The following is a 23672-nucleotide window of genomic DNA, read 5'->3' as shown; positions in this document are numbered from 1 at the left end:
ATACTTGTTTCATGCTCATCACACTTACTGATCAGAGTGAGTTCATTTTTCGATTCTCGGCAAACACCGAAGGTAGTGATTAACTTTTTATTACAGCAATATGTCTAGAGTACCTTAGACCAACGCTCCAACACGTAAAATTTGTCATTTGCCAATGACAGGTCAGTCTAGAACCATTTCCTGTATGTATGTGTGTACATGTGTATCCCCTCTGTATGTCCGTGGAGTACGATCTGACTGGGGGCATATCTAGCACGAACGCTGTCCATTCGCTCACACCCATCACTCGAACATGACCTTCGTCTCAAATGATCCCACCTACTGGCTGGATATCAGTTTGAATATTTTTTTGAGCTATTGGACAGGTTTGTGGCATCAAGATGTCTAGATATAACGTTGACGTGCGGTTTCACAGTTGCCGCGCTGGTTGTGGTGGTATACGATTGGGGTGAGCAGGATAGTGTTAGAAAATTGCTGATATTCTCATGATTTTCAGTCTTAACACTCGGACAAGAGGTACGTCTATGTCATCGCCGGAGCAGCCAACTCGCTGAGAATGGTGTCATAGATTGAACTCATCTGGGTGAGTGACAAGAGTCCCGTATTAGAAGAAAACAAGAGAATGCAATTAATTCGCGGCAGAGAAAACGCTGGTCCCTCATGACCGTGCTGTATTTGATTGTTAGTATCTCATGTTCTGCTCTAGCGTGGTGGGCAACTTGTGCTGACTCCAAAATGATCTAGATACGCTATATTGGAATACCATTTTCTGTGTATGTGTCGAGATCAACAACTTTACACTGTGCTAATAGCTCATCTCTGACAACTAGTACCAATATTCTGGGTATGCCTCATGCGCTGCCTGTGTTCCATTTTTCTGACCAGCGGCACACAGAAAATATGGCATCGGTATCGCTGACAGATGCAGTAAGTATTCTGCACCCATCTCATTCCTATGCAATCAATACGCTCATATGTAGGGGTGAGTGAGATTCCAACCATCAAACTTGGCTCAACATAATGTCTCGATAGGTGTAAGTCAGAGTCTTTGATGCCAGTGCTATGGTGTTCACTGATTGGGAATTTTAGGCACTATCACGAACCACGCAGTGAATGGCACAAATGTAGCCTTGACTACCATGTTGGGCGGTAAGTGACCCAGGTGCAATACCTCTGTGATATTGACCTGACTGACACATGATGCAAGTCATCATGATTTCTCGGTTGCATGCCATGTATCAGGAATCTAGAGCAATGCTTATATTCCTTGTTATTATCTTCCTGGCTGTAAACATCGCCTGCGCAGTGATCATGGTAATAGCCCTCAAGTACCTCGTAGGAGGTAAGCTTTACTTGTTGACTTCAAGAACAGGGCTTATTGGATAAACACCAGGGGAGCTGATAATCTCTGGCGCGCATATGTGCAGTTATGAATTGGAAGGGAACGACCCGCTGCTTATTTCAATGATTTCGGTCCTCAACAGTGTTTGGGAGGTCCTCGTACTGTGTCTTTCAGTCTGGATTGCTGTGAAACACTTCCGTGACATGCGACGACTCGGCCTCTCGACAGGATCCAAGATCGTGGACTGTTTCAAAGTGCTGATACAATCTCACGTTCTCTATTTTGCAAGGTGAGCTTATAATATGGATGCGATTATATTTTTCTGCTAAAGTTCCGCACATGTTAGCTTTGTTGGTGTCTCTTGCATCCAGCTTGTTTATCTCTCTCCAAATTTGGTGCGCTGACCTGTGGCTGACATCTGCGTGTAACCACTGCTCATCATTTCTATAGAATGCGAATTCTATTGGAGATCAGGTACTCGATGGTGCTGTTCAAATTTTATCGGTCGTGCAGATGTTTGTGCTGGGACCACGCCTCATCCTTAGTGTTCGAGAATACCACGCCGAACTTGTGGAATGCTCCGACGCAGAAATTACCATGAATACGATTATCTTCCTGGAGCATGTACATGTATCGACTAGCAGTACTGTGTAGGGAAATGCTTGCCGAGTCGTCTGCAGGGGGGAAGAAATTGGTGGAGAATCCGTCGTGTTATTTATTTAATATATGGTGTTTTGAAGTATATTTGAAAGGTTAGTTAGGTCGGCATCAGGAACGGAGTAGCTACTTACCTATGCTTGCACCAAGCGGTGAGCTGGAATATGTTACAATGGGGAGCTCGAGCAAGGTTTTGCGGAGCCGGCGTTAGCAAAAGAGCAGGGCTAGGAAGGGTGCAGAGTTAGCAGGAAAGGAGAGCTAGAGCCAGTGCGGGGCGAGTGCAGAGACCTAGAGTGCGTAGAGACAAAGGTCAAGGTCTCAGGAGGTTCAGGGTCCGAGAGTACATAGAACGCATACACTTGTTATACATAGCCAGGAGGCAGAGCATCTTCATCAGAGTGCAAAGCTGGCGGTTTCAACGTCTAGCAACTGACAGGGTCCTTGATCCCCATGGTACTTGATGCCAGATACGACGATAATTTGTGCAGGTGCCCAGACGGGTGATTCTACCGGGTTTCGAAGTTTCGCACTGAAATGATGAAAAAGTGACTGTGAAGTGTGAAGCCCACCTGGCTGATATCTATCCATTCGGGCCACGGAGAAGGAAAATGAAGGAATCCCGCGGACTCATCGCTCGGCTGTAGCGAATGAGCATGACAAGCTCGAGATGAGGTCTACTGAAGCCCCTGCTAAGCACGACTATCAAAGTAAAACACTAACGAGATACAAACTTGCATGCATACATACACCAATTGGCAGGCAAATGGTCACTTGAACGACGCGAGGTGTTTTGATGGCGAGAAGTTGAGGGAAACGCATGTTCGACAATCCGCGTGACGGACAAGGTAGTTCCGAGAAGGAAGAATTGCCGAGAGTAGATGCCAGGTTAGGTCAGGCATATGAATCCTGGAAGACGCACTTTTGTACAAGGGACGACGACACGAGCTGTGTTGAGAAGGTCTATTAGTCTAAAACTAGATCGCCGATTCTGTTAGCATTCCAAGTTTTATTATCTAGCGAATTGACAGAAGAACATATATGTTCAGTTCAAGGCGTACCTGGGAGACCAATAGTTTTCTCTGCCTACTTATGAGTCGAGCCCTTTCTGTCGAGTGAAAAGGGTTGGATATCTTTGTGACGTACAAACAAAGTCCAACTGAGAATTCATTTTTCGATTCTCGGCAAACACCGAAGGTAAACAGCTTCTCTACCTTGGACTAACGCTCCAACATGTCATTTGCCAATGACGTCGATTCTTAGATTAGATGCGGTCCTCAACCATTTGCTGTATGTATGTGTGTACGTGTGTATCCCCTCTGTATGTAAATGTATGTCCGTGGAGTACGATTTGACTGGGCGGCAATATATCTAGCACGAACACTGGGCATTCGCTCACACCCATCCCTCGAACATGACCTTCATCTCAAATGATCCCAGTTACTGGCCGCATGTCAATTCGAATGTTTTTTTGAGCTATTGGACAGGTTTGTCGCATCAAGATATCTAGATCTAACATTGACGTGCAGTTTCACAGTTGCCGCGGTCGTCGTGATGGTATACGATTGGGGTGAGTAGGACAGTATTCGAAAATCGCTGATATTCTCATGATATTTCCAGTCTTAACACTCAGCGGAGAGGTACGTCTATGTCATCGCCGGAGCAGCCAACTTGCTAAGAATGGTGTCATAGATTGAACTCATCTGGGTGAGTGACAAGAGTTCCGTATCAGAAGAATGCAATCAATTCGCTGCAGAGAAAACACTGGTCTCTCATTACCGTGCTGTATTTAATTGTTAGTCCCTCATGTTGTGCTTGAGCGTGGTGAGCAACTTGTGCTGACTCCAAAATGATCTAGATACGCTATATTGGAATACCATATTCTGTGTATGTATAGAGATCAACATCTTCGCACTTTGCTAATGAGTCATCTCTGATAACTAGTATCTCTGTTCTACGTATGTTTTATATGCGCTGCGTTCCATTTTTCTGACCGGCGATACACAGAATATATGCCATCGGTATCGCTGACAGATGGAGTGAGTATTCTGCAACCATCTTATACCCGTCCAAGCAATATACTCATATATAGGGGTGAGTGAGATTACAACCATTGAACTTGGCTCAACATAATGACTCAATAGGTGTAAGTCGGAGTCTTTGATACTAGTGCGATGGTATTCACTAATTGGGTGTTTTAGGTGCCATCACGGACTACGCAGTAAATGGCTCAATTGTGATTTTGACTGACATGTTGGGTGGTAAGTTGACCCAATGCCTCTGCGAGATTGACCTGACTGACACACGATGCAAGTCATCATGATTTCTCGGTTGCATGCCATGTATCAGGGATCTAGAAAGATGCTTATGTTCCTTGTTATTATCTTCCTGGCTGTAAACATATTTTGCGCAGTAATCGTGGCAATAGCACTCCACGAGACCGTAATGGGTAAGCTTTACTTGTTGACTTGAAGGCCACGGCTCATTTGGCACACCAGAGGAGTTAATACTCTCTGGCATGCATACGTGCGATTATGGGATTGGTAGCGATGAGCGGCTTCTTATTTCAATAGCCTGGGGGCTCAACACTGTTTGGGAGGTCCTCGCACTGTGCCTTTCTGTCTGGGTTGCTGTGAAACACTTCCGTGACCTGCGACAACTCGGCCCATCGACAGGATCGACCATCGGGGACTGGTTCAGAGTGCTGATACAATCTCACGCACTTTATTTTGCAAGGTGAGCTTGTAATGTGAATGCGGTTATATTTTTCTGCTCAAGTTCCGTACATGTTAGCTTTGTTGGTGTCTCTTGCCTCCATCTTGCTGCTCTCTCTCCAGAAATCGCGGTGCGCCGACCTGTCGCTAACATCCGCGTGTAATCACCGCTCATCATTTCTGTAGAAATCAGATCTTGGAATTTCGATACTCGGTAGTGCTCTTCAAATTTTTATGGTCATTCAGATGTTTGTGCTGGGACCACGCCTCATCCTGAGCATTCGAGAACACCATGCCAAAATCGTGGCATACTCCGACGCAGAAACTACCATGAATTCGATTGTATTCCAGGAAGATGTACATGGATCTACTAGCAGTACTGTATAGAGAAATGCTTCCCGAGTGGTCTGCAGGGAGAAGAAATTTGATCGAGCATCCGTTGTGATATTTATTTGACAGTAGTACATTTGAAAGGTCTAGACAACGCTATTTCTTGTTGTATCACTACTAGAACGAAGTACCCGCGCTTGAACCAAGTGCTAAGGGGAAATTATCCGGACCGTCTAGCAACCAATCTGGTCCATTGTTGAAATACAACGAGAGTCAGTAAAAGTGCCTTGACCGCTGATTCTGCGCGTTGGTGTTCCACTGTCTAGACAAATAGATACTGCGAATCATGAAGCCACATGGCTGATAACTCATCAGTGCTCAGATGTGATTTCTTCCATCCGATGGGTCAAGAAGAACGTACGTGGCTCCAAGTCTGATGGTACTGAGAGGGGGACCAGATACGACATAAGGTGAAAGGAGGATTGAGGACAGAGAGTATGCAAGTACTTACAATATGTGAAAGCTATGCTCGAGGACAGCAGACGCATGAGTGCTGATGTATCGACGGTCAGCCTAGCATATGTCGCCGAGAGTGGTGGAACGGGTAAACAACTTACAGCTGTTCAAAAATAGACGCCACAAATAAGCCGTCTTTAACACCTGTACCAATTCTTTTAGGCACAAACTCCATATTGGAACGTGCAGATTAGAGTGGGTGCACATGGGCAGGCATTCTCAGATCGGAAGTCTGTAGAGAAGATATCTAGGAATGACATTGAGTGTGGCAAATAGCTATGCCAGCGTGCTGGCTAGAGTACGTGTAATACTTACATGTAAATTTGAACTTGATGCCGGGCGAGGATGAGCTGAGGATTGGCAAGATGAGTTATATCGTGAGACGGATAGCGAAAGCGATCGTATTTAGAACGAAGACAAGGTGAAGGGTTTGAATGAATTGCAAAATGTGAACAGTGTTCATAATGTATCCGTGAAGGGGTGGCCAATCAAGTGGGTGAAAAGGGTTGGAGTATCTTTGTCGTGTACAAACAAAGTCCAACTGAGTTTTTCGATTCTCGGCAGACACCGAAGGTAGTAATGGCTTTTATCACAGCTTGTCTACCTTAGACCGACGCGCTCCAACTTCATGTAAACTTCGCAATTTGCCAATGACGTCGATTCTCAGATTAGACACAGTCCTAGACCATTTACTGTGTGTATGTGTGTACATGTGTATCCCCTCTGTATGTAAATGTATGTCCGTAGAGTAGGGAGCGCTGAACGGTGGTATATCTAGCACGAACGCTGCCCATTCGCTCACACCCATCCCTTTTCACCCATCCCTCGAACATGACCTTCATCTCAAATGATCCCAGTTTGTGGCCGCAAATCAACTTGAATATTATTCTCAGCTATTTCGAAGGTCTGTCGCATCAATATGTCTAGATCTAACGTTGACTTGGGGTTTTGCAGTTGCCGCCTGCGTCATAGTAGTATACGATTGGGGTGAGCAGGACAGTATTCGAAAATTGCTGACATTCTCATGATATTTCCAGTCTTAACACTGAGACAAGAGGTACGTCGATGACATCGTCGGAGCAGCCAACTCGCTAAGAATGGTGTCATAGATTGAACTCATCTGGGTGAGTGACAACAGTCCCGTATCAGAAGAAAACAAGAGAATGCAATTAATTCGCGGCAGCGACAACGCTGGTCTCTCATGACTGTGCTGTATTTGATTGTTAGTACCTCATGTTGTGCTTTAACGTGCTGGGAAACTTGTGCTGACTCCAAAATGTTCTAGATACGCTTCATTGGAATACCGTTTTCTTTGTAGGTGTCGAGACCAACAACTTTGCACTGTGCTAATAGCTCGTCTTTGACAATTAGTATCTATCTTCTGGGTATGCCTCATGTGCGCTGTATTTCGTATTTCTGACCAGCGGGACATAGAGTATGTGCCATCGGTATCGCTGACAGATACAGTGAGTATTCTGCAACCATCTCATTCCCGTCCAAGCAATATACTCATATGTAGGGGTGAGTGAGATTACAACCATTGAACTTGGCTCAACATAGTGACTCGATAGGTGTAAGTCGGAGTCTTTGATACTAGTGCGATGGTGTTCACTAATTGGGAGTTTTAGGTACTATCGCGGACTACGCAGTAAGTGGCACAATTGTGATCGTGACTGCCATGTTGGGCGGTAAGTGACCTAGGTGCAATACCTCTGCGATATTGACATGACTGACACGATGCAAGTCATCATGATTTCTCGGTTGCATGCCATGTATCAGGGATCTAGAACAATTCTTATGTTCCTTGTTATTATCTTCCTGGCTGTAAACATCGCCTGCGGAGTGATCACGGTAATAGGACTCAACGATATTGTACTGGGTGAGCTTTACTTGGTCACTTGAAGAAGATGGCTCATCGGACAAACACCAGAGGAGTTCATACTTTCTGGCACATATGTGTGCGGTTATGTACTATATGAAGGGGACGAGCAGCTTCTGTTTTCAATGGTTTCGATTCTCAACACTGTTTGGGAGGCCCTCGCACTGTGCTTTTCAGTCTGGATTGTTGTGAAACACTTCCGTGACCTGCGACGACTCGGCCCATCAACAGGATCGACCATCGGGGACTGTTTCAGAGTGCTGATACAATCTCATGTTCTTTATTTTACAAGGTGAACTTGTGATGTGACCACGGTTATATTTTTCTGCTGAAGTTCCGCACATGTTAGCTTTGTTGGTGTCTCTTGCTTCCAGCTTGCTTTCCTCTCTCCCAAAATCTTTGTGCGCCGACCTGTTTCTGACATCTGTGTGTAACCGCTGCTCATCATTTTTTGTAGAATTCGACTTCTATTGGAGCTCAGATAATCGATGGTGTTTCTCAAATTTTATTGGTCATTCAGATGTTTGTGCTGGGACCACGCCTCATCCTGAGCATTCGAAAATACCATGCCAAACTCGTGGCATACTCCGACGCAGAAATTAGCATGAATTCGATTGTCTTCCAGGAACATGTACATGTATCGACTAGCAGTACTGTATAGAGAGATGCTTCCCGAGTGGTCTGCAGGGAGAAGAAATTTGATCGAGGATCCGCTGTGATATTTATTTGACATATAGAAAGTTCCTGAATGCGAGGAAGAATGTGTCTGGAGGTTCTGTCGCAGGAGCAACACTTTAGTCTCACATATATACTCAGCCTGATCAGTAAATTGATGAGACTCAGACTGTAATGTACTGGAAAGAAGCATTGGGCTTACAAAATCTAACAGTATTGACTAATATCTGAGTCTCACTGGTTTACTGATGCACATCAGGAAATTCATACATTCCTTAATGTCCTTAATCAGCTTAACTCACTTATCTCGAAATTTGTTTGCTCTCTCTCGCATCTAGTAATGCTGCGGTTCGGTTTGGGTCTGCTCAGGTTTGGCATCTACTGATGCACTGGTAGTTTGGCAATTCTGGTGAGCCAAGCCGCTGATTTGCCACATGGACTGGTTTGCAGTGTTGGCCAGCCATGCAAACCAGCTAAAGCCAGGAATGTATGAACCACAGCTTGAGCTGATTAAAGCCGGCACAAGCCAGCTAGTAACACATGGTAAGACCTTTCCTCATTTCCTCTTGTGTTGCTTAGATTTTCTCTATTGAGCTTCTACAGTAATTTGTACTATGAACAAAGTCCCTACCCGTGTTGATGGCAGATTCAGGCTTGGAGATGTTATGGGTTCAGGCGCATACAGTATGTGATTCTCTCCTGGTGATGATATATTGATTCACATTCAACATATGACCTGCGCTTAGCTGTTGTGTACCACACATAAAACTTCTTAAAGGATGATTCAGTTGCTATTAAACTTGAACCCACCATCAACCACTCATCTTTGCAGCATGAAAACAACATTTTAAAACAACTTGCAGGTGGAGTTGGGATCCCCCGTGCCTTGTGGTTTGGTAGAGAGTTGACCTACTATGCTTTGGTTCTCGACCTCCTTGGGCCATCAAAACACAATCTCTTCATTGCATGCAATCGACAGTTCAGCCTTTGCAATGTTGTGAATCTAGGAGACCAACTAGTAAGTTGCTTTACAATGTGTTGTTGCAATGAACTGACACCGTCTTTCTAGCTCTCACGTCTCGAATATATCCACTCACACAATTTTGTGCACAGTGATATTAAACCACAGAATATATTGGTAGGTCTCAATGATTTGAGGCACACCACCTTCATTGTCGACTTTGGTATCGCAAAGGAGTACTGCAGCACTTCGACTAGAACCCATGTGCCATTTCGCCAAGGCCAAAATCTCACTGGTACCCCTGCGTTCGCCTTGATCAACAGTCATTTGGGAGTCGAGATGGGTCATCGTGATGATATCGAGTCGCTGATATATAAACTGATATATCTCTTGCGTGGATCTCTTCCATGGTTAACTGACGACCACAAGAAGCTCTCCAGCTCTACCATGCTGGAACGCAAAGTAAACACTACCATTGAAGTTTTATGTCATGGAATCCCTGTTGGGTTTGCAAGTCTTCTCATTTACACACACTCCCTTGTGTCCTCACAGGATCCTGATTATGACTACTTCACTCATTACTCCATGATCTTCATGCTACCTTACCTATACTAGCTTCATACTTGCTGGATTTCAGTGAGTCTGATCCTGTCATACATGCCCCTGCATTCTCCGATGAACACAGTGTGGCTAAGGCAGTGCCTTCATCTCCGCTGAAAGCAACACCTCTTCATAAATCGACTCATGTGTAAGTGCTCCCTTTCATCTTCATACTCATGAACTGAGGCTTGTTTTTTTTGGAAGTTTACGCCTGTGTAACAGCTCACTGCTAGATAAATCATGACACTGTTGAATATGTGTAGTCGTATACTTGTACATATCTTCTCACTAACTCAAGCTGCTCTTGATCACCATCAAAGATGATTCTCTCCAGATCACTTTCATCTCTTCTTGCCTTCCTCTCATTGTCAACAAGCACTTCCCTTTATCTTTGCATAGCATTAAGCCCAGCTACTCTTAAGTTCACTGACGCCACTGACATCAGTGTGGAGAGTCCACCAACATACTGTAAGCTGCTCATGCTCCTACCATTTCTTTATCTGACAAGTTGTTGATTTCATACAGACACACTCTTTGTAGATGCTGCAAGCTCAAATACCTGGATCAGGGCCAATGTACCTTACATGAAGACTGCTATGAGCCACGGCTACTGTTTCCTGTATGTTGAGTCACATTTTCCGTGAAAATAAATTACTGAACATTCTTCCATAGCGAGCAGTTTTGCTCAGTATGCAATACCACAAACTCCTAAGTCAAGTTTCTCTCAAGGTGATCTGAAATTGTTATTTTTTTTGGGTCTGTTCACTTCCTTTGTCTCACAGTCGTGTTTTCTGTGTACGCATCGTTCAGGCATTTATTTGCTAGTGTGGTGGTACCATTGAATATTTATCTGTTCATCCTGTCTGTCTTATACACAGGTTGATGTACTTAAGGAAAAGGTTTGAGGGTCGTGCAAAAATGGGGTCAGGGACTCGGCACATAGGTGCCGTTACAATTGGCATAGTCTCGTCATATTTGTACCAGCTTGAAGAACTCAGTGTCAATGCATGTACTGTGGAATATCTCTCACAATAAACAGGAACTGGAATAGAGACGGAACACAAGCTCCTGTAGGTGAAACAAGGTGAGAAGGATATGACAAGATAGCGGGAAACAGACTTACTCGTCTGTGTTGTGCTTGTAGACATCATACCCGAGTGTGGTGCTAATGAATTGGCCTGCTAGCTGTACAAACAATCAGCTGATACAACGACAACACACAAATTCAATTAAGAAAATTGGGAGTGGGAAACACACACCGTGCAAGGTGCAGAATGTGCAAATAATAAATGTGCAGGTGTTACACCATAGTATCTGCCTTGCAGCGTGACAATTGGCAGTAGTAATATTTTACTTCATCGCATGAACATTTGATGCTGCAGTAATGCTAATAAAGTGTTACTATGATCCTTCTCAAACTCAACAGGACCGTGACTCACTTGACACTGCGTGTATTGCGCACTTGACGGTTGTATCGTGCAACTTATTAAAGTGGCATTTGGAGTGTCATATACTTGAGAGTTGAGACTTGAGACTCTAAAGGGGCGCACAAGGACCGGAGAAAGCTGGAATAATGGGCATAGTTTTGCACATGGACTGCACCATGCCATGATGAGAATTTGCAACTTGCAAGGGACTCATCAGAGTCATCACTGAACATCCTACCCTCAAAGCTCATCAAATATAACATATAGCTAGCAATTCAGCCCCACAGACCATAGTGCAAGGTAATGTTAATGTTGATCAATGACTAGTTACTGAACATTTATCGACAGACTCCGAGATCCCTCATTGCACACCTACCAGGAAACTTTCCATCAAACATGTTGCTGCCCTTTCACTGGATGACTTCATTGGATGCCGCATGGGGGATATTCCATTAAATATGATACTGCCCTTTCGCTCAATGGTGAGGTAAATTTCATTTTACTCGATCAATTCAACTAATTGCAAGCCTGTCCTTTTCATAGGCCTCCCACTCTATCAATGGAGTAACTTTCAACCCTGTGGATTAAGGTTAGCTTGAGTTTAAATCAGCATTTTCAGTGTCTGACAAAGGTTTATATCCCATCCCTGCTGTTCCAATCCCCACTGTTCCCATCCTCGCTGTTCCCATCCCCACTGCTGTTGGTCCAATTGCAAATGCACTTATGAAACCTCGTTGAAATCGCCAGCTCCCTTGCAGATATCGGGATAATGCTTCAATCCACACTGACCCCAGTCATGCTCAACCTATGGCTGATGAAGGGGAAACCTTCAATCTTGATGATATCTCTGATGACAATGAAGAGGAAGAGGATCACGCACCTGCGCCTAGAGTTATGGCTCCCACAGTCCTAGCCTGCTTCAGACGGTCATTAACAACCCATATCCCACACAAACTGATCTCTTGGCTACCGGTGGTCTCACAAGAAAGGCTAAAGGTGCTGGTAATGTTCATTTCTTTTACCGATTACATCCAACTACTGGGCGTAATGTTTGCATACTTTGCGAGTGACTGTTCTTTTTTTTCTTACATCTTTCACCAGACAACTATATGAACTTGACACAACATACAAGGTCACGTCATATAGCAGTACCACAATCAATACAGGTCCTCGTTTTCATGTATATAGCCATCATACCATCCTTTACTTGGAGGAGGCAGGGCGCCATGGTTGGCCCATACAGATCAAGCCTCTAAACACTCTTCTTGAGCAAGGATGGACGGTCACAATGATACATGAAAGACTCAGGGATCTGTCTTGCACAATGGATTCACTTGGAGACGTCCCTAATCATGATGATGTACTGCTTGGAACCAGGCAGTCAGGTTCTCTGAAGGATGAGATACCCAACTTCACTGTTGATGAGATGCATCAACAGCTTGTGAGGTTTGTTGTGGCAGATGATCAGGTGGGTTATTGTTCACTTCCTATGTGCTATTTTTAATAATGCCTTCAGGCAATAAACCTCATGGAATGTCCCCGAATTCTGACGTTTGATTTGTCTTCTGTGACCCAAGTTAAATGGCAACATCTGCCATTGTACAAAATTTTGGGAGTTAATCCTTGAGGCTTTTAACGAGTACTTTGAGGTCCTGAAAAGGGACCTTGTGGTAAGTGTACAGTTCTCAAGGGTCGCGCAAAATATCTTAAATCTTCTAGGTGGTGCAGGGAAAGATCTTATTTACATCTGATCTATGGTCAGACTCTAACCTCCACCCATTCATGGACATCACTGCCCACTGGATTGCCAAAGATGAGCAAAGTTCTGTGCTTATTTTGAAGGCAGCATTGATAGCTTTCAATCACACACTGGGGAGTCACACAGGAGACTGCTTAGGGCAATCGATATTGGGCCTCCTTGATTGTGCTGAAGTAACTGAGAAAGTGAGTGTTTTAGTTGTACTGCATGGCATGCTCTGAATTCACTTAGTCCGGTCATTTTACTTTGAATAATGCTGGCAATAATCACACATCCATGCAAGAGTACTCACACCTACTGCAGGAACATGGGATAGAGTTTGATCCTGTTGAGCACTGAATTCTGTGCTTCCCCCATATAATCAACATATGCATCAAACATATCATTGACGAGTACCATATCGCTAACTTTTCAGACATGGACAAGTCATGGGTAGTTAGCTGTCAGACCATCAACAAGACAGTGTATGTCCAAGCCCTGCATGCTAAAGCCCTTGATCGAGCCAGAGTGCTCGTGCACACAATCCACATATTGAACCAGTGTTGGGACAGTTTCAAAGTCACCATTCTCACAGGTAACAAGAACAAATGATTCCTAGACCACGCAGGTCAACCTACTAAGCTGCCTGTTGTGCAACTGCTTGTTGATGAACCAACACATTGGGACTCAGTCTACATCATGCTGAATTGTTTGCGAACCCTTCGCCAGGTAAGAAAACCTTCACTATGTTGGAATAGCAAGTGCGCCTGCAGCCGAGCACATCCTTGTTCGCTCTTGTTTGCCATATAATTCATTGTCCAGTGACACGTATGTTCTCACATCTATGCTCTTGTCTTTTTCTTTCGTATTGTACCTACTAAATCTATTGTCCGCTATGGCCAGCGCCATTTCATATTGTCTTTTGTCTCATCTACTTAGAAGATCATTGATTCTATTTAAGCTACTACGTATTCGAGCCATTACCTCAGACATTTGCCTTCGCGTGCACGATCTGAGGTAAGATACCTAGTTTATACTTATATTCACCTTTACTTACTTCGAGCAGAGTGTCTGATTGTTACAGACCCGCGCGAACTTGTATTTTGCTTTTAGGTTATGAGCCCTGAGCTTTAAAGCCTTTGCGTCTCACGTTTTCCTGCGAAACAGCTGTATATTCAAGATGTCTACTACTGTGCCAGTCACTACAGACACTCTACCTACCAATGTGCCCAAACTCGATATCAAGGGCACAAACTGGGTGATATTCTCCTTGCGCTTCCAAATTGCCGTTGAAGCCAAGGAGCTGTGGAAACAGTTCGACGGGACCAACCCCAAACCTGTTGGCCCATCCACGACGTCCGGAGGAGTAACCACCACATCTCCCCCAGACCCTGTCACACTTGCTCAGTGGCAGAAGAGTGAAAATCTTGCAAAACATCTGCTTACCCAGCGCATCCCTGACTCCACCATGTTATGTGTATGGAATCTACCCGACGTTGTCGCTATGTGGAAGGAGATCGTGCGCGAGTACACCGAAAAAGGTGCTTATGCGCAGACCGACCTCCGAACAAAATTCTTGGAGTCCAAGTGCCCTGCCGGGGGTGACGTATGCACGTTCCTCGACGAACTGCATACTAAATGTGATGAGCTGTCAGCAGTAGGAGTTCAAATAGAAGAAAAAGATTACTGGTCCACCATTATCCAGTCTCTCCCCAATCACCTTGCCAGCTTTGCGTCCGGGCAACTCGCAACCGCCCGACTCTACAGTACCACTCAGACCATCGCTCCCGATATCCTCATCTCCCTAATCATCGAGGAATCAGAGCGCCGAAACTGAAAGGATGGTCGCATAGCTCGCAATCACGCCAAGGGCCCTGATGAAGCCATGGGAGTCATGGACTCGACGCCTCGAGGCCGTGCCTTCAGGGGAGGAAATAGAGGAAGCCATCGAGGTGGAACAGGCACATTGGGGTCAGCAATATTTAAGAGTGCTTTACATGTTGTACAAAATGTGAAGACAATACTTCAAACTTTGAGTGGTCAAAAACTTCATGTATTTGTAGACATTTTCACCTTGATTAAGTAACAAATTAAGTAACAAATATATAAATTGGCATAAATGTCTAGCTTAACTTGAAATTTTGGCGGTCAAAGTTTTGTCAAACATTAAAACCCAGTTCAAACTTCAAGTTTCTCTGCTAAACTTGAAGTTTGAACTGGGTTTTAATGTTTGACAAAACTTTGACCGCCAAAATTTCAAGTTAAGCTAGACATTTATGCCAATTTATATATTTGTTACTTAATTTGTTACTTAATCAAGGTGAAAATGTCTACAAATACATGAAGTTTTTGACCGCTCAAAGTTTGAAGTATTGTCTTCACATTTTGTACAACATGTAAAGCACTCTTAAATATTGCTGACCCCAATGTGAGGAACAGGAAGGCCACGTCCCCCTTGTTGGAATTGCGGGTCCCGCGAGCACTTTAAAAATCAGTGCCCCACGCCAGACAAATCCAATGGCACTACTCACCGAACTAACAGATCTGCAAACATTGCTGCAGACTCCGATTCGGAGAGTGATGGCATCTTTGCCATAGATGAGCTGTCTGATCTCGACACTGAAAGCTCTGTCAGTGAGAAAAGTTCAGTTCCAGATCTCCTTACCCTCTCCGAATCCTTGAACGACAATGACGCCATGACTGGCATGTCGTCATATGATGGAGACTTTTTCTCCGAAGTAGGAGATGACACTGCCTCCTTAGACGACCCAGACTGGACCTCTGTCGGCAGTATAAGCAGTGACGATGAGCTTGTAGCCCAAGCCAATGATGGACCCAGAAATGACGCACCTGTTGTCGAACTTTATGACTTGGGTTCCACGCGCCACATCTCCCCATATAAGGAGCGTTTTGACACCCTGTCTCCAATTCCTCCTAAACCCTTCACAGCAGCCAATAAACAATCTTTCAACACTGTTGGAACTGGAGAAATGGTCATTGAAGTCCCCAACGGCGTTGATGCGTCAAAGTTACGACTCACCGAAGTTCTTTACTCGCCCGAAGTCGGATATACTCTCGTTTCCATCAGACAACTTGACGAGCTTGGCTATTCAGCCACCTTTGCAGATGGACAGTGCACCCTTCGTGACCCATCAGAAGAGGTTGTTGGGCAAATCCCTAAAACGGCCCGGGGGTTGTATCACATCGTTCACAACGATGGCAGTGGAAGCGTACATGCTGCCATGGAAACGGTAACCGTCATGGAATTACACAGACGCATGGGACACATTGCCCCAAGCGCTGCTCGTCGACTCACTGAGCATGGGTTAGTCTCAGGAATCAAAGTGGATCTCTTGTCAGGAGAACCAACCTTTTGTGAGTCGTGTGTATATGCTAAAGCCACACGAAAACCCGTCAAAAAAGTCAGAGAAGGGGAACGGGCTAGCGAGTTCGCCGAAGAGGTCCATACCGACCTCTGGGGACCTGCGCCAGTCGCCACACTTGGTGGGCGCATGTACTACATCAGTTTCACTGACAACAAAACTCGACTCATGTACCTTCACCTCCTCTGCAAAAAGAGCGATGCCTTTGAGGCATATAAGGGTTTCGAAGTGTGGTGTCAGACCCAACACAACGCCCGGGTAAAGACACTTCACTCTGATCGAGGGGGCGAGTACCTAAGCAAAGCCTTCACCATGCACCTCGCTGCCACTGGGACAAAGCAGAAGCTCACTGTTCACGACACCCTGCAGCACAATGGAGTAGCCGAGAGACTAAATCGCACCCTGTTGGAAAAGGTCCGTGCAATGTTGCATGACAGTGGGCTCCCATGTACCTTGTGGGGGGAAGCCGTCCGTCACGCCATCTGGTTGAAAAACCGTACACCAACTAAGGCCCTTGATGGGGGAACCCCACTTGAGGCAGCTACCGGAAAGACGCCCGACATCAGTCGTGCTCGACCCTGGGGCTCCAAAGTATGGGTCCGCATTGAAGATGGCAATAAGCTGGGAGGATGAGTGGAGGAAGGTCGATGGGTCGGCATAGACGATGCCAGCGAGAACAGTTGTAGAGTATTCTGGCCTGCAAGACGCAGGGTCACTGTCGAGCGAAATGTCCATTGAAATGCTGACAATACCGCGTCGTTACCTCACAAGGGGGAGGAAGACTCAATTCCCAATGCGATGATAACGACACAAACCAACTTACCTCCTGCACAGATTCCCGCAGCAGTACCCAGCAAACCAATACAAGCTCCTCAGACTCCAAAATGCCCACCACCCTCTAGGATCCCCATCCCACCAACCTCACCAGCGCTAGAAATGATCGCTAAACGAGTAAGGAAGCCAAGTCAGCGCGTACTCGACATCATCGACGGAAATGGTACCATACCTAAGGGCATCCAGTTACCCAGTTTCCCACTGCTGGTTGTCATCGAGGAGAATGCCGTGTTTGAGGGGGAGCGTAATGCTGAGCAGCTGATGGCTTTGCTCGAGGATGATGATCCAGCTGAGCTTGCCCTGTCATTAGTCCAATTTACAGCTGACGCAGAAGCACTCGAGCCTACCTCACTAGCTGAAGCTAAGCGGCGCCCTGATTGGGCACAATGGGAAGCAGGCATTCTTGAGGAGCTGGCTACCCTGCAAACGGCCGGTACATGGGAGCTTGCTGAACTCCCTGCAGGAGCAAACCTGGTAGGATCGAAGTGGGTTTTCCAAGCGAAGAAAGATGCCGCTGGAAATATAGTCCATCATAAAGCGAGACTCGTTGCGCAAGGATACTCACAAGTCCCCGGTGTCAACTATTTCGACACCTATGCCCCAGTAGCCAACCTTTCTTCTATCCGAACGACTCTCGCACTCGCTGCTCGATTGGACCTAGAACTCCATCAAATCGATATCAAGGGAGCGTATTTGAACGGAGAACTCACCGGTAAAGAAGTTATTTATATGCGCCAGCCTCCCGGTTTCAAGTCAAAGGAACACTCGACAAAGGTCTGTTGGCTGCGAAAGACTTTATATGGACTGAAGCAGAGCGGAAGAAGATGGTATCAGAAGTTAGTGGAGATATTGGTGGATAAGATTGGACTTACACAATGCGATGTTGACCAAGCTGTGTTCTTCTCATGCTCCACATCCGACGAACTAACTGTTGTCATCGTGCACGTCGATGACTGCACCATTGCAGCGTCTTCAATGGAGCTTATCACCAAGCTAAAGGACAAAATACGCACCTTCGTTGAAGTCACCGATTTGGGAGAGCTGCATTGGCTCCTGGGTATCGAAGTCACCTGCAACCGTGACAACCGTACACTTTCCTTGTCACAAAAAGCCTATCTCGACTCCATCATACGTCGCTTCAATTTTGAAGAGCTGAAACCAGTATCCAACCCTATGGAACCCAGCACGAAACTTCACTCCAGGCAATCTCCATCCACTGGCGCAGAATATGCCACCATGCACCATGTCCCTTACCACGAGGCTGTCGGATCACTTATGTACGCCTCTCTCGGCACTTGTCCCGATATTTCCTATGCCGTGACTACTGTATCTCGTTTCTCAAGCAACCCAGGGCAAGTGCACTGGGACGCCGTACGAAGAATCTACTGTTATCTTCTGGGAACGACCACTCTGAAGTTAACCTATGGGGGAGTTGAGAGTGCATTGACAGGATACGCAGATGCTGATGGGAGTATGGGCGAGGATAGGAGAGCTGTTTCTGGGTACACATTTTTGATTGACGGAGGCACTGTCTCGTGGTCGTCTAAACGCCAGGACATCATCTCTCTCTCAACCACCGAGAGCGAGTATGTGGCTGCAACACACGCAGCAAAAGAAGCATTATGGCTCCGCTCTTTCATTGGCCAGATTTTCGCACTGTTCATGGAGCCCATCACACTTTTCTCCAACAATCAGTCAGCCATCGCACTTACAAAAGACCACCAGTACCACGCCAGAACCAAACACATTGATATTCATTTTCACTTCATCCACTGGATTATCGACAATGGGAAGCTCCGCCTCATTTATTGTCCTACCGCAGATATGATCGCCGATACCCTGACTAAGGCCCTGCTGTCGCCGAAAGTCAAACATTTTGCAGTCAAACTCGGACTGCATTCACCTTGAGGGGGAGTGTTGGAATAGCAAGTGCGCCCGCAGCCGAGCGCATCCTTGTTCGCTCTTGTTTGCCATATAATTCATTGTCCAGCGACACGTATGTTCTCACATCTATGCTCTTGTCTTTTTCTTTCGTATTGTACCTACTAAATCTATTGTCTGCTATGGCCAGCACCATTTCATATTGTCTTTTGTCTCATCTACTTACAAGATCATTGATTCTATTTAAGCTACTACGTATTCGAGCCATTACCTCAGACATTTGCCTTCGCGTGCACGATCTGAGGTAAGATACCTAGTTTATACTTATATTCACCTTTACTTACTTCGAGCAGAGTGTCTGATTGTCACAGGTGAATATACTCAGATGTTTGCCTTCATGTGCACAATCTGAGAGTGTCTGATTGTTACAGACCCGCGTGAACTTGTATTTTGCTTTTACACTACACCAATCATCTGTCATGGACTAATAGTGACAAGGCCATGGACTTGTTCTTTGCAAACCTGAATCAATGCCTGATCACTGACAAGAAATTAACTCCCATGAAGTGGCACTTTCTATAGGATCTCGAGGTGATTTTAGAGGTCAGTGCTAATGTGTTTGAAATATATGATCCATTTTACTGTGTGATTTAGGTACCACATGCTGCTCAACAGGCCATGTCAAGCAACAGTACTCCTATGCTCAGTGGTGCAGTTCCAACCTTTGAACTATTGATTCAGTGGTAGGATCACATAGCGAAGAAATTTCCACACTTCACACCTCTGATTGACATAGGTTTGCTGTGGGTGGATAAATATGATGATCGGATGGGTGCCACCAATGCTTATGCAGTCTCCATGTGTTAGTCCTGTGTATTCTGACAAGAGTTTGGTTCTCATCGCTGAGTCGTCTGTCCCTCTATAGTCATTGATCCTGCTTCGTGGATGTCATGGATGGAACATCATTGGGACCAACAGCAGACTTGGAATGCCAAGAACTTTATCATTAACCTTGTATGTCTTTCACTAATAGCAGCACACATTAAACTAATGTGTTATGCAGATGCATACCAAGAGGGGGACCCAGGCTTCCGACTCTGCACCAACTATACAAGCAGTACAGTGACAGTCACACACGCTAGGGTCACGCCACTATGGACTTCCTGAGGTGGACTCACCATTGGGTTGTGATGAAGGCACCCAAATGGTCATTCAGGTGTTCAATGCTTATAGCACCGCTACTCACAGCCCCAATGGAACAAATATTCTCTCATTTTGGACCGTAAGATCTTTCTATCTCCTCGTGTTAGACCTTTCATTACTGACTATGAATTGTTAACCAGGCCTCTCACGCCATGTTTCCAACTGTCTATGCAATTGCTTTGGACTATCTCCTGATACAGGCATCTGCCATCCCCTGTGAGCGCGTGTTTCATCAAGCAGTGAGACCAACACACAGAAGTGTAACCGCCTCAGCCCAGTGCTGATGGAGGTGCTACAAATTGTCAAGTTCTTCCTGAAAAAAAAGAGACTCAACTTCACCAAAGGATGGGCCGCATCACAACCAGACATGGAATACGAACTACTATGTGACACAGAGACTGACAAGCTTTCAACACTTAACATTAGTAGAGTTTCAGGTGGCAGTAGCTCACATGAGACACTTCTCAAAGTTATCACAGACCAGGAGTGTGACGATGTTGAGGATGCTGCCACCGTCTATTGAATGCCATAATAACTTTTCTCTCTTTTTTTCATCATTTTTTGTTTTCCTGCTAATATCTTACGTCCTTCTGGACTTATGTTCACTGATAGCTTGATTTCAATCATTCACTCATTTTTTCTCTCAAACACATCTTCTTGACTTCTCCCTTGCAGCTGGTTTCAATCTTGATGATGGCGTACAGATGCTAAGAGAATTGTTCCGTGCCTGTCCCAACCCCGGGTGCTTCATCTGTTTCATGTCGTGTTTTCTTTCCCTCTCTCGAACCTCAGTGGTGTATACTGCACAATCAAACAAAGCCCCGTGCACACTGAGAAATTTTGTGCCTCCTCTATCATTTCTATGACCTCCAACCTGGACAAGGTCATATCCTCATCGATGGACAAGACATCTCGACAGTAACACTTCCAAGCCTCTGTCACACAATCGTCACAGTCCCTCAAGACCCTGTTCTCTTCAACTCCAGTATAGAGTATAACATCGCTTACGGTCAACCATCCACCACACCAGACTTTAAACGGAACACTTCCACTGACCTCATTCATCAACAAGCTGTCAAACGCTCATGCTCATGCCCACCCTCACAAACCCTATGAGCTACCATAAAGGCATCAGTGGTGGCTGTGCTACTGGCTTTAGCATCTTTTGTCCAACTATTGAACTTCCCTTGGACAAGATCCTAGGAGACAATTTCGATGCAGAGGACGACCAAATGGCCAATGCAGTACATGAAATCCCATAGTCCATCAAATATCAAACCCTTCTATCAAGGATCTATCTCTTTACATATGTGCATTCACCTCCCTTGTTGCCTCATACACTGACTTGATTCACATGTTATCCTTTGATCCAACACCATCGACAGGATCTCCAACACTTGATCTCCTCGCTTGAACCCCCGTTGCATACCATCTGTCATGGATCGTGTCTCATCCATCCGATAAATCCCTCATATACACAGCACTCAAATAAGCAGATGGATGGAGAGGTCATTGTGATCAAGTATCTTCCTTTTTTTGCACTCATATCTGCACTTAGTACTCCTCGGGCACAATCACCACCCTTCTGATATTGACATCCACTCCTTACATACTTTCACCCAACCCATGGACACTTTCAGCATCTTCAGTAGCGCATGGGAAGCTAGCTGTACTTGGTCCCATTGATCAACACACATACACATGGCTCTGTAGAACTTAGAGGCAAGTGGACAATTCGGAGGGAGCTAATAGAACGAACAATCTCAGTACTTGTGACAAGACTCAGTGTATATTTGGTATATGTACCTAATAGAACGAACACTATGAAAGATGTTAGCTATGTTCTCGTTGTGCAACTAATTGTACTCACATCTCGGTACTTGTGACAAGACTGAGATGTGTCTAATTATCGGCTCTAGCTATAAGGCAACACGAGTAGGAGGATATATTAATCAAAGACACAAAAAATAAGGCAACACGAGTAGGAGGATATATTAATCAAAGACACAAAAAATAAGGGAGGGCACGAGCCGCTGTCAATGTGCGCTCGTCCATTTCCGCTTTAGCATGTGCTCGTACCTCATCCGTCAGATTCATTGGCCTTCGTCTGCTCATAACTCGACAGGCTCTGCCACTGAGATCGTCCTCTGTTTGCCATCATGTGTCTAATCTAATTTTAAAGTTGGCTTGAGCTGGCTGAAAACAGATAACTGCGGCTACATTAGCTGGGCTGCGCCATACATTACATATCTATAACCAGCTATGAGTCCAGTTTTATGTAAGTGTGAGGCACAAGCATGTGCAACAAACAAAGTCTATGTAGGGTCTGATTAAGGTTAGGAGAGCTTTCTTTTCTTCTCGCTACCACCAGCTTGGCGCAAGCGCTCATATATCAATCATTTTTCTCTAGTCTTTGCTCTTTAAACATTGATATCTCAAATCAAAACGAATCTACTACAACATGAACAGGCTTGTAGCTGATCCTAATCTACAACAGTGTCCAGATTTTTTATCCGCAGTTTTTCAAGCTTGTCGCACCCCACTGCTAAATCACACTATGGATGACGCACAAGCAGCCAACACGTTACAGGATTTTTGGATGGCCACAAACACTGCTCTAAAAGTGCAATGGCAAGCACAACTAGATGCCAACACATTGGAAACAGCAGACCAACAATGCTTACTCGACGAAGCTACCGAGCAGCATCTCCTCACCCAAAAAGCACATGATGCCATTCTCGCTGAGGAAGACAGGAAGAAAAATTGTATTCATCTCATTCCCATCCCAGATCATTTATGCCCCAAGTGGGCCACAGACGAAGTTCTTGTTGCTGATTTCGCCTTATGCAAACTTGACAAAGCACAATTTGTGGAACTATACTATTGGACCAACAAAGGTCTCGCTGATGCAAAGATGAACTATCGTACTTCGGATGATGACAGCATGGTTGCAACGGCAGGCATTGATGGATCCACTACCTGGATCTCGGCCAGTGCCGCTCGCCCAGCCGCTGGAGTAATTCCTGATCACCTCTTATCTTCACTTGATTTCTCTCGTGCAGTGCCACACTTGATTGCCTCCCTCAAACAATGTGGTTGGCCTAACTCCCGAGTGATTATGTTAGCCAACTTCTTCAGCGCCTTAATGTTACATAAGTACTGGACTTCGGACAATGTACTGGAGATGCATGCTCTACTCACATATCAGGAGTAGCAACACCGAGCATGGCACCAAGCCATTCCGCAGCCCTTCGGTGCCTGGAATATCTCTACCATTGATGCCACGGAGCTGTCTAGTGTCTATGATGAGCTTTACCATGCTGAACGAGAGCAAGTGAATCAGGAATATGATCTCAAGGTCAGTGTTCACCCTTTTCATCTGTAGGCACTTGCTAACATTCATCACACCTTGTTTGTTTTCTAAAAACTTGTATTCACTATACATCATTGTCCACCGCCTTTTGTGTTATGCAATCTGTGTTGTGCATTGTGCATTGCATGCATTGGCCTTGCGGTACCCTTCCTTCCTTCACTT

The 23672-nt window shown here is 45.3% G+C and overlaps 9 protein-coding genes across 9 annotated transcripts; 8 read left to right on the top strand and 1 right to left on the bottom strand.

The window, feature by feature from the left end:
* Positions 1–292: 292 nt before the first annotated feature.
* HD556DRAFT_1451473 (uncharacterized protein) lies at positions 293–1996 on the top strand (the record flags this gene model as incomplete). Its single annotated transcript, XM_041307963.1, has 13 exons — positions 293–365; positions 416–448; positions 497–516; positions 569–583; positions 643–681; positions 745–773; positions 831–976; positions 1033–1038; positions 1090–1149; positions 1208–1342; positions 1394–1631; positions 1689–1737; positions 1793–1996. 13 exons carry the CDS (start codon positions 293–295, stop codon positions 1994–1996), a joined length of 1047 nt encoding a protein of 348 aa, XP_041152212.1.
* A 1414-nt stretch (positions 1997–3410) lies between these two features.
* Positions 3411–5097, top strand: HD556DRAFT_1451472 (uncharacterized protein; the record flags this gene model as incomplete). The annotated part of the gene is made up of 12 exons (XM_041307962.1): positions 3411–3483; positions 3534–3566; positions 3617–3636; positions 3689–3791; positions 3855–3883; positions 3941–3954; positions 4004–4035; positions 4198–4257; positions 4311–4445; positions 4495–4732; positions 4790–4841; positions 4897–5097. The coding sequence occupies 12 exons, from the start codon at positions 3411–3413 to the stop codon at positions 5095–5097; spliced, it is 990 nt and encodes a 329-aa protein (XP_041152211.1).
* Positions 5098–6137: 1040 nt separating this feature from the next.
* Positions 6138–7707, top strand: HD556DRAFT_202617 (uncharacterized protein). Its single transcript, XM_041309892.1, has 11 exons — positions 6138–6460; positions 6511–6543; positions 6594–6613; positions 6666–6680; positions 6740–6778; positions 6842–6870; positions 6928–6941; positions 6991–7026; positions 7185–7244; positions 7301–7428; positions 7487–7707. The coding sequence occupies exons 1-11, from the start codon at positions 6388–6390 to the stop codon at positions 7625–7627; spliced, it is 588 nt and encodes a 195-aa protein (XP_041152210.1). The 5' UTR covers positions 6138–6387; the 3' UTR covers positions 7628–7707.
* A 1017-nt stretch (positions 7708–8724) lies between these two features.
* On the top strand, positions 8725–9686 carry HD556DRAFT_1435369 (casein kinase I delta; the record flags this gene model as incomplete). The annotated part of the gene is made up of 3 exons (XM_041305421.1): positions 8725–8794; positions 8899–9128; positions 9180–9686. 3 exons carry the CDS (start codon positions 8725–8727, stop codon positions 9684–9686), a joined length of 807 nt encoding a protein of 268 aa, XP_041152209.1.
* A 305-nt stretch (positions 9687–9991) lies between these two features.
* HD556DRAFT_1451470 (uncharacterized protein) lies at positions 9992–10383 on the top strand (the record flags this gene model as incomplete). Its single annotated transcript, XM_041307961.1, has 3 exons — positions 9992–10139; positions 10197–10290; positions 10344–10383. The coding sequence occupies 3 exons, from the start codon at positions 9992–9994 to the stop codon at positions 10381–10383; spliced, it is 282 nt and encodes a 93-aa protein (XP_041152208.1).
* A 142-nt stretch (positions 10384–10525) lies between these two features.
* On the bottom strand, positions 10526–11281 carry HD556DRAFT_1314847 (uncharacterized protein; the record flags this gene model as incomplete). Its single annotated transcript, XM_041301019.1, has 3 exons — positions 10526–10739; positions 10795–10856; positions 11111–11281. 3 exons carry the CDS (start codon positions 11279–11281, stop codon positions 10526–10528), a joined length of 447 nt encoding a protein of 148 aa, XP_041152207.1.
* Positions 11282–14016: 2735 nt separating this feature from the next.
* On the top strand, positions 14017–14376 carry HD556DRAFT_1193168 (uncharacterized protein; the record flags this gene model as incomplete). The annotated part of the gene is made up of 1 exon (XM_041296226.1): positions 14017–14376. A coding segment is annotated over one exon (360 nt), but the record flags the coding sequence as incomplete, so codon positions are not given.
* A 1348-nt stretch (positions 14377–15724) lies between these two features.
* HD556DRAFT_1216369 (uncharacterized protein) lies at positions 15725–15979 on the top strand (the record flags this gene model as incomplete). Its single annotated transcript, XM_041296697.1, has 1 exon — positions 15725–15979. A coding segment is annotated over one exon (255 nt), but the record flags the coding sequence as incomplete, so codon positions are not given.
* A 6625-nt stretch (positions 15980–22604) lies between these two features.
* On the top strand, positions 22605–23297 carry HD556DRAFT_1216358 (uncharacterized protein; the record flags this gene model as incomplete). Its single annotated transcript, XM_041296695.1, has 1 exon — positions 22605–23297. A coding segment is annotated over one exon (693 nt), but the record flags the coding sequence as incomplete, so codon positions are not given.
* Positions 23298–23672: the final 375 nt, after the last annotated feature.

This window comes from Suillus plorans (genome assembly GCF_016647745.1).
Source record: "Suillus plorans strain S12 chromosome Unknown HD556scaffold_131, whole genome shotgun sequence".
Lineage (NCBI taxonomy): Eukaryota > Fungi > Basidiomycota > Agaricomycetes > Boletales > Suillaceae > Suillus > Suillus plorans.
This window is presented reverse-complemented; position numbering and strand designations above follow the sequence as displayed.

Excerpts from the sequence above, each read along its gene's own strand:
- HD556DRAFT_202617 (XM_041309892.1), top strand. The coding sequence starts at position 6,388 with ATGACCTTCATCTCAAATGATCCCAGTTTGTGGCCGCAAATCAACTTG. Across the intron at positions 6,461-6,510 it reads TATTCTCAGCTATTTCGAAG|TTGCCGCCTGCGTCATAGTA; the intron begins GTCTGTCGCATC and ends GGGGTTTTGCAG. Across the intron at positions 7,429-7,486 it reads TAATAGGACTCAACGATATT|AGGAGTTCATACTTTCTGGC; the intron begins GTACTGGGTGAG and ends GACAAACACCAG.